The sequence below is a fragment of the Eriocheir sinensis genome, chromosome 2, assembly GCF_024679095.1.
Source record: "Eriocheir sinensis breed Jianghai 21 chromosome 2, ASM2467909v1, whole genome shotgun sequence".
Taxonomy (NCBI): Eukaryota; Metazoa; Arthropoda; class Malacostraca; order Decapoda; family Varunidae; genus Eriocheir; species Eriocheir sinensis.
The window spans coordinates 3,771,219-3,784,366 of NC_066510.1; the positions used below are offsets into that span (position 1 = coordinate 3,771,219).

The following is a 13,148-nucleotide window of genomic DNA, read 5'->3' on the forward strand; positions in this document are numbered from 1 at the left end:
ACTTTCTTGTCTTTCCAAAGCTTTTGAATCTATCCTTAACCGAAAGACTCATAGTATCTATCCACTTCTGACCTTCTATCTGATCGCCAGTATGTTCCGTAAGGGATGCTCTACTGGTGATCTTGCTCTCTTAACGGACTCCTGGTTATCCTCTCTTAGCCGTTTCGGTGAAACCTTTTCTGTTGCCATTGACTTATCAGAATCTTTTGATAGAGTCTGCCGCAAATCTTTGCTTTCTAAACTTCCCTCCTACGGTTTCGATCCCTCTCTCGGTACTTTTATCCCGTTTGTGGTAAACAGTCATTGTCCTTCCCTTAAACCTATCAACAGTGGTGTCCCAAAGGACTCTGTTCTATCTCCCACTCTATTATTGATCAGTGATCTTTCCACAACAAACTGTCCTATCCACTCGTACGCTGATGACTCTACTCTGCACAACATAACCTCTTTCAACAGAAGACCCTCCCAAGGTAAACTACAGGACTCCAGACTGGAGGCTGCAGAACGCTCAACCTCAGACCTTGCTATCGTTTCTGATAGGGGTAGGAGGAACCTGGTGTCTTTCAACGCCTCAAAAACTCAATTTCTCCACCTATCAACTCGATGCACTCTTCCAAACACCCATCCCCTATTCTTCGACAAGCCTCAGCTGTCACCTTCTACACTAAACATCCTCGGTCTATCCTTACTCAAAATCTCAACTGGAAACTTCACATCTCTTCTCTTACTAAATTAGCTTCCTCGAGGTTGGGCGTTCTGTATCATTTATGTCAGTTCTTTTTCTTTGCACAGATGCTGTCCGCCCTTGTATAGAGTATGCATCTCACGTGTGGGGGGGCTTCACAAACACAGCCCGTTTGGACAGAGGGGAGTCGAAGCAAGTCTAAGGCTCTTTCATCAACTCCCCTCCTCTTACTGACTGTCTCCTTAAATTCCGCCCCAATGCTGCAGCTCTTTCTATCTTCTACCAATATTTTCATGCTTATTGCTCTTCTTAACTTGCTAACTGCATGAATTCCCCCCTCCCGCGGCCCCGCTGCACCCAACTTTCTACTCTTTCTCACCCCTATACTGTCCAAACCCCTTATGCAAGAGTTAACCAACATCTTCATTCTTTTAGCCCTTCTGCTGGTAAACTCTGAAACAATTTTCCTTTATTTGTATTTTTTCCTGCCAATATATGATTTGGCCTCCTTCTAGAGGTGTCAAGACACCTCTCCCGAAATTGATCTCTCTTTTGACCTCTTACTCTCTCATTTTACTGGAGCAGCGCTTAGCGGGCTTTATTTTTTGTTGCTTTTCTTTCTTTGTTTTGATGTCCTTGCGCTGTCTTCCTTGTCGTAAAAAAAAAAAAAAAGGAATACAGCGTGTCGAGAGGGTGGGGTATGAAGAGACATGGCATAAGAGTGAGACTGAATCATGGCATTAGACAGTGTTACCTTGTCGAGAGGGTTCGTATGAAACGTGAAGGGACATGATACGGAGGAGGGAGTGACTAACAAAATAAAACACGGTAATGAGAGGATCGATGTGGAATGAAAGGAGATAGGGCATGAGGGAAGCAACTAACCATAGTAACCGGTATCGCAGCGGCAGACGCCACCCACACAATCACCGCGGCCGTGGCAGTGACGTGGGCATGGAGGACCTACATATACGTCATCCAGGGACCATGGAGTTACTCTGTCGCTTCCGCCTGGCCCGCCTGCTGCTTGTACCCACCGAAGCTGTGTGGTACTGCAAAGATAATCATATATCACTCACACGCACACACACACAGTATAGTAAAAAATATGGTTGAGTGCCACAGTCATCGGCGTTCCGGCAGGGGCCGATGAATTGCAATGCGAACAATCTAACCGATTGTTCCCATCGCACACACACACAGGTCGATCGAATAGACGTTATTTGGCTTAAATCTATCCCTCTCTTTCCTGTGGCACTTCAGACAAGTACTGTAACTGTAATGTAATTTAATAAATGTAAAGGATGCAGATCACAGCACTAAATAGGGACTATAATAAGGACTACCGGGTAACACAGGCGAGGGTGTCAGGAGACCAGACCACTCATCTCTACGCTCTAGACTCAGTCTAGTACATGTGAGATACGAGGTTAAAGAATTTACCATTGTCATGATAAGTAATGTTATCAGTCTTTGTTATGACAGTAGTTCATATATCCATCTGCTCAGCTTTTCTGAGTACAGTGTGTATTCAAGTTCACATTACTGTATTCGTGATTACACATTTGTTACTACACAAGTGAATTCCTGTATTCAAATTAACATTATATTTTACAAGTTAAGCATTGGTCATTTTTATTACTGTCGGCAATATTTGTGACATTCGACCATATGAATGTAATCAATCAAAAATGGCATACGCGTTGCCATACGATGCTGTCCCAAGGGACCCTCCAAGCAAATCCCAATCCAGGCACTCAACCCATACCAAGTACCTCTCAGCAGGATCAACTGAATTGCCCTTCCCTGTAGCTTCGTAAGCACCCCCTTATCCTCCTCCACTTATTTTGCAGAAACAGCCCGACGAACCGGGTCAAGCTCTGGGTAGCGTGCTTCATGTCTGTATAGCTGGAGTTGGTGTTCAAAATTATGGTAGTGATAGGCCTTGACCCAATCTCACAAAGTAATATCAGATTTGACACAGTCATTCCAACGATACCTCATAGTTTTGTGAAAATGTTTGTTACGAAAGGCTCGTTCAGTCTCTTCTAGTCACAGTTTAGTGTCCAAGTCTCACAGCAAAGTAAGACAGGGAGAACAAGCAACTCAATGCTCAGAATCATTGTCCAGCACAAGTTTCGACATTGCCATATACAACACCGTAGGCTAAGCCAATCCACTGGAAGACATTTTGGCATGCCCGGCTTTGTTCTGAACTACGCTACCAAGGTATATGAAATTTTGCAAGGTTTCAACGTTCTCACCTCATGCATGAACAGACTGTACTGTTTCATCCAGTAAGCCTCCAAACACCTGTACCATGGTTTTGGCCCAGGAGACCTAAAATCCCAATTCCTTCACGTTATCATGCAATGACTCTAAAACCATCACAAGAACCTTCATCAACTCGACGAAGAATAACTGCATCATCGGCAAAAGCAAGGTCGGTGACCCTGGTAGTGCCAAAAGATAGTTTGCTCGTGACGTCACAGCTGCCCCACAGGACTCTAAGGTGTCCATGGAAGAATTTCAAGGGGTCCACAGAGATTCTAATTATTTTCAAGTATATCATACTGAAATCATGAGACATGCGGCTCGTAATAAAATTCATACTACTGTACACAATCCTCAAAACTGAATGCTTAAATGCTGGAATTGCTCTACATTAGCTAACGGTACCAGGGGTGTCAAACTCAAGGCCCACGTGACAAATTTTGCCCTTGGGATTGTCATGAGTGACCCGTTTAACCTGTTTCGTTGTAGGGGTCCACAAATGAAAAAGTGACTGGAAAAGGGGAACGGGACAAAAAAGGTTGGGAACAACTGCAGTAGTCCTTATTTTAGTCCCTACTTAGTGTTGTGATCTGCATCCTGGGGAAGGGACACCTTATATACATTACAGCTGCAGTATTTGTCTGTAGTGCCACAAGGAATGGAGTAATGGCTTTAGATCTTAACCCCTTCGAGTAAAGACCATTCCCTTAACCATCAAGGCATTGGTCCTTACTCGTACCAGGCACGGATCGGTGCTTAAAAGCTTAAAACCACCAGACGTGGGATAATCGTAATCTATAATCGTAATCGATTACAATCGATTTCAGTTTTTCAAGTAATTGTAATCGTAATCGATTACCCTCTTATTTTTTTTAAAGTAATCGTAATCGAATACATTAAAAATGTAATCGTAATCGTGATTACTTTTGCGATTACATTAGCATCGTTGGTTATACAGTGGACCCCATAACTTGCCGAGGGTTAGGAATCTACTGTATGTAACCTATGAACTACTAAAAGTCAGCAAGTATGTACTCTAAATATCTGTAGTAATTCAACCAATTAAATATTTAGTGTGGTACATGTGTATGGAATTTGTAAGTTCGCCTTTCAGTCCTTCCTGTAATCACGATTGTAATCACGATTAATACATCATGTAATCGTAATTGATTACACCTAATTTTATTGTAATCGTAATCGTAATCGTGAAAATATTAAGTAATCGTAATCGATTACATAACATAAGTAATCGCCCCATGTCTGAAAACCACTCCACCCTGTTACCAAAGTAGGGAGAGGGTTGGCCTACCTTGCCCAAGTCTTCTCTGGCAGTGGTAAGGCGACCCGCCTCCAGTAGCTATGGGTGTCAGCGTGGAAAATGGACTGGGGGTGGAAGGTGTACGGATGACAATCAGGGTCAGGAGAGGAGCCCGGCAGACATAGGTCTTGCACCAGATCCCAACCTCTCACGCCACCCTCCAGACTGTACTCGAGGCGCACGCCGGGGCTGCTTCTGCACTCCTGCACTTCCTCACCGCAGCCCACGGACACCTGCAGACATATAAGTAGAGTGTCAATCCTCATTGACAGTTTAAAGTAGTATTTTAGAGTTACGAATTTTCTCCTATATGATGTCTTGTCAGCAGTTTGATAACATGCTGGCAATAAATCACACTTCTTTTATATCCTATAGTGCAAGCTACCAGTCATGATAAGTGTGGTGCGTTGCAGCTGCTGTAGCGGCCCTAAGATCTGTAGTATCCTGCAGCAGGCTTCCCCGAAGGTGTGGAAGGAAACTCAGCTCAACACTATTTTTTTTTAGTAGGTGTAGGTTTTTATTTCTAGAGAGGTATAAGCGGCGTCACAAGTAAGCGAGTGAGTGCCATGACTACTGCGGGCCGACTGCTGAGAGGCGAGCCGCGAGCGGGCAGAGCGTTGCCACGTCATGCAATCTAAATTGTATACTTAGCGACATACAAAGTAAGTGCAAAAATATACATAGGATATGAATATTAGTGAGGCAAAATGGTTACATGTAAATAGGGAACATTACTGTCTCATCACTTATGTACACCTCCTTCCCCCCTTCATGTTCCTAGTTCCATCTCGAGCGGACTCTTTCCAGCGAGCCTTTGAGATCTGCGCGAGGCTATGGGGGGTACAGGTAATGAGGACTATTCTGTGTCAGAGTAAGGGACCACAGGAATATGGGGGCGGGGCTCAACACCAGGGGGCGGCAATGCAGGCAAGGAGCGGCGGTTAGCGACAAAACTCTTCCGTTGGGAAGACGCTCCTCATAATCCCATGACTTGCCACAACCCGTGACGACCCCAACCTTGTCCCAGCGGTGAGATGTAGGGTCTTGAACTCGAACCGTCTGTCCTACACTCAACCTGGGAAAGAGGCGTGCGTTCTGGTCGTATTGTAGCTCTTCTTGTTCAGCAAGGACGGCTGCGCGGCGGTCACAGTCCTCAGCCTTGGCCTGCTATTCCTTCGAAAAGGACTGGGGATGGGCAGGTACAAGGGTGCTGAGTGAATGGCCGTACAGGATCTGCGCTGGGGAACGGCCCGTGGGGTTGGGGGTGTTCCGTATTCCCAGGAGGTCACGGTCGAACTTCTCGTAGTAGATGTTGCCAGAGGGTTCCGTCTTCAAAATAAGGTACTTGCAAGCCTTTACGGCGGCCTCGACGTGGCTACTGGACAACGGGTAGTACGGCGAAGAAACCACATGATGAAACACCCCAATGCTTCAAGAAAACTTGAAGTCGTGGCTGGTGAACTGTGGTCCGCCATCCCAATCTCCCTGAAGTAACGGCAAAAGATGCGTATGGTTGGAGGCGGTAGTGTCACCTTCGCAAGGGGCGACGACAGGCCATCCGCAGAGTCGGTCAGCGACGTCAAGGAAGTGCTTCCCTGCGACCGTGAGAAAGGCGGCCGAAACAGCCTCGAAGGGCCTCTGAGGGTGGTCGTCGTTCAAGAGGGGTTCCTGCTGAAGACTGGGCCGGAGCACCTGGCATGGCCCGCAGGGCCTGATAGTACTAGTGATGTCGGAGTCAATCCCGGCCAGAAGACATTGTGTCGTGCCCGTCACTTCAGAGCTCCCACACCCCTGTGACTGTCGTGAAGTTTATCGAGGGTGCATACTTGCGGCACCTGGTGAACATGTCGTGGATCCTGTAGAGGTAGGTGGCGAAGTCCTCATCGGAGAGAAGAATGTCTTCTACGACCTTGACACAATTCCGTACACCCTGAAGAGCCCTGTCACCTGTAGCTGCGAAACTCGTGGATCCTCTGCAGTGTTGAAAGCGGCCGTACGGCGTAATGAAAGTGGTCTTCGGGCAATTCCATCTGCCAATGCCCACATGAAGCGTCCGCTGGGGTGAAAAACCTTGCCTTCGGGTCCACGCTGCGAACGGCGTCGGTGAAGGGTGTGTCGGGCGAAAAACCTGGCTCGGTGAGGTCAGCGGTGATGCGGACGTCGGAGTTCTTGGCACCATTCTGAAGGTTCATCGCCAGCAGGCTTAATGATGCCTTGAGCCACCATGGAGTCAAGTTCTTGCTGAACCTGGTTCCGTAATGCGAAGGGGATCTAACGGAGTGTGTGAATGGCGGATGGTACTGCGTTGTCCTTGAGGTGGAACCTCATTGGAGGGGACGCCATTGCCTTGAGAGGGGCTGTCTTGAGGTCCTCCTTGGAGACTGGAACGTTTTTGATCTCTCGTAAAAAGAAATTTCGGGCTTCTGCAGGCGACGTGGTGGCAGGAAGGGGCAGCTTCATTCATCGAATCATGTGTTACACCGTCCGAATCGGCTTTGGGAATTCATACCCAATGCTCGGCAGTGACTATAAGACAGCAGTGGCGTCTGGACGCCGTCGTGGACCTGTATAGTAGCCGAGCAAGACCGCTTGCCCAATGTGAGAGTTGACGTGAAGGTATCCAGGGCAGATGCCACAGTACAGCCATCTGTAGCAAGCGTTGTGGTCGTAGGTGGAGGATTCAGGACCGGTATGCAGAAAACTTCAAAAAAGCTCCTCTTAAAGCCACTCACAAATTCAAAATTTCTCCTCATAGTCAGGAGTTAGACTTGAGTCATGCAGAGAAATTCACAAGGCGACTCCTAACTGTGAGCTAAGTGATTCATGAGCTACTCATAAGAAGGCGCTTCGCGTTGAACCTTCCGCTACTAATAGCGCTACCGTTTGGTTAAAAACGCTTATATCGCGATAATATGGCTATTAGTGCAGGTCGACTTGTACTCCCTTGTGATTTTCGTGGCAAAATTGATGTTTTTTTTTGCATTTTCTGGTTGATCTGGACTCATACTATGGGAAAATAGGGGGTGCCAAATTTTTCTACCCTTGGACCCCCCTGTGGGGACAATTTCTTTTCGGGGGGGTTGGAACCGAAAATACTTTTATCTCCATCAATAATGAAGCGATCTTTATGATCTTGGTATCGTTTTTTTTTTTTTTTGGGGGGGGGGGGGGGGTTTATGATAAATCCATTTTTCATATTTTGAGGCAGATTGAAAATAATTTTGACCAATTTCCGGCGTAGGAGTGACGTCAGCGTTGCCAAAAAGGAGTATGATTAATGAAGTTTCCCTCGATATTGTAAAGGCTAATCAAGTAATACCTCTATTTCAGAGTTTTGGGGCACAGAAAACTGAATGGAGCATTTGTTTCTTTTCCCAGATCCTTTAGTAGGCGCACCTAACATCACCGTAGCCGATCCAGGATTCAGTACGTTTCCTAACTAGTAGAAGGTAATGTTATAACTGTATTTCGCAAAGAATCCTTATAACCAAAAACTAACTAAAATTATGGATATTCTTTTTCTTGAACAGAACATTGAATAAACAACAGAACAATAATATGAAAATACGTATAGCCACCGTTGCCAGGTCATCGTACTCAGAGCACAGTATTTACCGGTTTCTGACGCCTAACTATTGCCAAGAAACAGCAGGATGTAAGTCTTTTAACGATAACTATAAATTAGTTTCGTTATTGGAGCCCAGAAGACAGTTTGGGGGTAGGAGGTCGGGAAATATAATCGACTGAGTACGACAATCTGGCAACGTTGAAGCTATAGCCCGCAGGCCCGAGCCAGCCTATACGCCATTTTGCGGGTGTCAGATACCATAAATAGGATATTTTTTTTCTGCGCAAAGCAGGCGATGTCACTTACTGTGACTTCGTGAGCTGACATATTTATCTATTTGTGTATATTTCATGGTGGCAAAACTTTCATTACTAGTTTCATTTTTACTAGTGACACGAATATGTGACTGTTTTTCACAATAGAATTTTACTCAAACAAGTGAATCAGACACCACAGAAATATCACCAGTGTGTGTATGAATGAATACAAAGATAAGCACATACTTTGATTTAACTCTAGGATGTCTCGTGGATCATTAGTAAATAAAAACAAAACATCTGGATAGGCTACTCTTTAGCCCGTTACCGGCTATGGCTGCCAAAAAAGTCCCTCCGCCAAGTTTGTACCCCCCATTTGGTGATTGTTAAGTACGCCTATTGCTGAACCCTTGCATCGTGTCTTCTCAGACAACATGAACCACACTTTTCTTCAGATTAAACAGGAAACTCTAGATGATCATGTTAGAATCTGCGTGTCTGATCTGGAGGAAGTAAGAGATGCAGCCGCTCTTGAAAAGCACTCCCACAGAAATTGCTTCCATTATGCGGAGCGCATCTGTGCTCAAATAAAATTCGATGACACGAAGGTTATCCGTTCTCTTTGTGATGAAGAAATCCTCCTCATAGTCCAGAACACACTGGTTGGTAACGTATCCATGACTATGGCTGAACTGAACGATGAATATTTGTTAGTTTTGAAGAGGTATGCAGTCGAAACGAGCAGTACAGTGAACTACAGTAAGCACCTGAAAGGTCTAATTATTACTCGACGCCTTTCAAACGTCATCTTCATTCCGTCCATTCAACAAAATGAGCCTGAGAGGATTGTTCCCCACATAAGTGCTAGCAAAGTAGTAGAGTATCAGTCTTGCATGTTAGATAGTGGTGAGGTCATCACAAACTTGAAGCAAACAGCTGATATATAGCGAGACAAAATGCTACAGCACCGAGATCGGTCGTTCAAAAGTACTTTTGAGAACTTCAAGAATCCTCCTACTCTTCAGTTCTTCATCAGTCGCCTTCTGTTTGGCCAACAGGTTATGAAAGTGTCCACAAAGCGCAACCAAGAAGTCTGTAAAACCACTAGTGTTGTATGTCAGTTTCTTGTACAGAACTTGCGAGGTCATCCCCAGGTGAGTTATCAGTCAAAGAAGACCAAGTTTGAGCAGACAGTACAGACGCCACTGTCGCTGGGCTTGCTCCTTGCCATCCACTCTAGAGTGCGTGATAAGAATCTTGTTCACAGCCTCTCCGATCTTTACATTAACTGTGACTAGTCTAGGGGTGGGCAAGTACCGGTACCAGTACCGGTACTAACGGTACCGGCTAAACGGTACGATACCGGTACCAGATTGCTCGGTACCGGTACCAGATTGCTCGGATTTATTTATTGGATTTATTGATAATTCTTCATGTCCGATTCTTTTTTAGGTTGCTACTAAATATTGTTATTGTTATTAGACTATGATCGAGTACATCCATAATAACTATACATGCTATTTTTTTATCGAAAAAATAAATATTCACTTCATTCAGAGAGAGAGAGAGAGAGAGAGAGAGAGAGAGAGAGAGAGAGAGAGAGAGATCACCACTCAGTGAGTGGATATCTCGGTGATATGGGTACTCGATCATAGTCTAATAACAATAACAATATTTATTAGCAACCTAAAAAAGAAAAAGAATCGGACATGAAGAATTATCCAGTAACTCCAATAAATAAATCAAATAATAAAATAATGGAAACGGGAGCTGTGATGGAAACGGAAAGCAGGACAAAATGGTGGGAACTTGGGGGGACGGTCAGCGAGGCAGTGACTCAGCGTCTCCATACAGGGCCCATACCGCGTGATACCACATTGAGGCGGGCGGGCGAGCGCCGAGCGTCACTAAGATCCAGACGGTATCGGTACTAGCGGCAATGCGCAGTGCCGAGTGATCATGATGCTTCCCGGCACCCAAGTGATCATGAGGCTTCGCTGGTACCGCGAGGAATCGATTCCTCGCGGTACCCGGAAAAATGGATTCTGAATCTTCTTGCCGTACAGCACCAGTCGGTCATCCATATCGTAGTTTGAGCATTGATGCTATGGCTTTGCTTCAGAGCATAAAGAAAACGCAAACAATGGTAACGATAGCAGACTTGCAGTCAGCATTCATCAAGCAAATTGAGTCATTGGTAAGCAATTACGTTGTGGCACGCATTGTCTTTGACAACTACCTGAATCAGTCACTGAAAAACAAAACACGTCAAAAGCGAGCAGTGTCATCAATAGAAATTGAGATTAAAATTGAAATGAAGCTCACAATGTCTATGAAAGAATTATCCTTTACAGTATCGAAGCTGTCTGACAGAAATGTTTGCCCAGGCTTTGGTGGAAAAATCAAGCAGTTCTTTAAGCCTGGTTGTGGTCTATGGAAACAAAATCAAGAGCCGAGACTTCGAGGAAGAGCATGGGCATGAAGAGGCCGATACTTTAATTCCCTATCAAGTCCTGGCTTCTGTTAATGAATGTAAATGACTAGAAATATGTGTCTGGTCACCAGATACAAACCTCTTCGCGCTTCTCCTTGATCTAGTGTCTCATGGTCGTCTTGGATTGCACCCTATGACAAGCTTCAAATTCCTAACTGGCAAGGGCAACAAATACATAGATTGACGTGGTGACGAGAGTGCAAGTCATTGGACGTCGTAAATGCCAGAGGTATCTCAATGAAGAGGTGGGTTTGTGAATATCTGAAACTTCCTGATGATGACTCGGCCATTCATCGCTTCGGGGAGCTTGGCTACAGTAGTTTACCACTGGAGTTAGTCGGCACTGAGCTTTCAGAACAGGTCAAACCACTGGAGCATTTTGCCTACAATGTCTACTGCCCAAAAGGTTCGACTAGCCTCCCTGCACTGCGATGGGAAATATTCCGTTCAAGAAACCTTGAGGGTGAGATGCTACTGCCAACTCGTGCTGCCTTACATCGCACGCACTAATTACATAGCAATGCGTAACAAGACGTATACGTTACAATATATGTATCTCCAGCTAAATCTGGCTAATATTTCCATTATTTTGTCCGTCGGTATTGGCAGTCTAGCTAAAGTGACGCTGCCAGGCAGGTGAAAGTGATCAGAATTCAAGCAAAAAAGTTGTATAAAGAAATATAGAAATTGTGATTTAGAAATTATTGTTGAAAAAAATTCTGTAAAAAGCAAAGATGTTTCTGCATGCTAATTAAGTTTTTTAGTGAAAAAATTAAGTGATAAAGATGATGTTAAAACTTAAAAAAAAATTGCTAAAAAAAAAAAAAGTAAGTTTCTATAGTAAAAAAATTATAAAGATATGCTAATAATATTATTAATTCTGAAAAAATATAGGATTATCTCTCTATTTTTGGTGATGTGTTGCTATCTAAAAATCTGAGGATTTTTAGCCCTTTTTTTTTTTTTTTTATACTAATATATAAAAAACAATTAATCAGGATTTTTTTTGATTTTTTTTTTTGATTTTTTGATGGAGCTGCTCATGGAGATCATATAGCCTAAGGGAGTTGTTTTTTCAGGTCAGCTCGCTGCTTTGGTTTTATTTAAATTTTAAATAATTTAAATTTTAATCAATCCCCCTGCGAATCGGCCCCGCGCCCCGTTTCCCGTCAAGAGATTGTGAAGTCTATGTCTAGCTGTATAGTTTTGTGCAGTCATGATGTCACAAAGCACTTTGTTCCTCAGGTCAGGAACTAAACTTATTTTATCAGAATTATATTGATGAATGGTGTGGAATTAAAAAGTCAGTTCAGTGTTTTCATTCAGTATATTTTAAATGAATATAATGAATTATTATGATGCTTTCTGGGAATATATGATGCAATGTTTGCCCTTTTCAAAATCGTATTATTTACCGAACAGTAGGTTAGGAGTGAATTTTTACCTATGCTTTAAAAACACTGGCTAATAACTCATGATGTTCATAATATCTAATTTATCAGATAATATGAACCCATATATTCCGATTTTTGTTAGTATAAAGCGTAAAAAAGGGATATTAGATGGAATGGTTTTATACTGTAACAACATCCATTGGTCAGGCTTCATTTACGTCACTCCTACGCCAGAAATTGGTCAAAATCATTTTCAATCAGCCTGAAAGTATGAAAAATGGATTTGCCATTATCATTATCAGAAAATGCAAAAATATCAATTTTGACACCAACATCGCACGGGACCTATTTTTCTGAACAAGTCATCCCGCACTATACGGTGGTATGTTGTTATCACTTTAAAGTTAAAAGTAGAAATTTTGCTAATGTACTAATTGCAGGAATGTGAATCTCAATATATTATACCTCGAAAAAAATATATGTGGATTTACTTTGGCTGGCGGCAGACGCTGCCCACCTCGGCTCAGAACAACAAAAGTCACAAGAAGAAGCCTATAGTCCGTTTCATTCCATCTGTGCACTCGTAAACGTTGATGTGGCACCTGCGCATTGTTAAAGTCCATCGACTCTAATTTGAACCCTGTGGCTTGGCCCGGGGAAACCCCCATTGTTTACAGATCCAGCGATGACCTGCGCATGGCGATCTGTCTCACTGTTAGTCTGTACGTTATCTATTTATGGAATATATGTATATTCATAATACGACTGCATGGTGTTATGAATGGCTTGGGATTAAAGGGAAAGACAACGACTTAGTAAACCTTCCATATCACTTGGCAACGTGGCTCATGCGACGGTGCCGCCTGACGGACCAGGCAACAGGCGCCAGGCCGCACCATTCAGCGTTATGCCACAATGGACAACTCAAGTAAGTAGATCTCACTCTCGCGCCCTGCACAGCAGCGCAAAAGAGAGAGAGAGAGAGAGAGAGAGAGAGAGAGAGAGAGAGAGAGGTAGCGACCCTCTTTGAGGAGAGTAATGGAGTGATGTGGCACCAGCGCGGTCTCGTGGGGAATCCCTGAGTCGCGCCCAAGGGATCAAGTTAAAATCGATAGACTTATAGTTCGTGATTGCGTGAAGATCAACTTTATATTTTCA

At 43.9% G+C, this 13,148-nt stretch overlaps 1 protein-coding gene across 2 annotated transcripts in view; it reads right to left on the reverse strand.

Annotated features, from left to right (window-relative positions):
* The window catches only part of LOC126998692 (reelin-like), a 438,128-nt gene that overhangs the window by 57,231 nt on the left and 367,749 nt on the right, over positions 1 to 13,148 (reverse strand). For both annotated transcript variants that reach the window (XM_050860695.1, XM_050860691.1), the window contains 2 exons: positions 4,269 to 4,510; positions 1,571 to 1,737 (listed from right to left, as the gene is read on the reverse strand). In XM_050860695.1, coding sequence (XP_050716652.1) covers positions 1,571 to 1,737; positions 4,269 to 4,510 — 409 coding nt within the window. The remainder of the gene's footprint in view (positions 1 to 1,570; positions 1,738 to 4,268; positions 4,511 to 13,148) is intronic.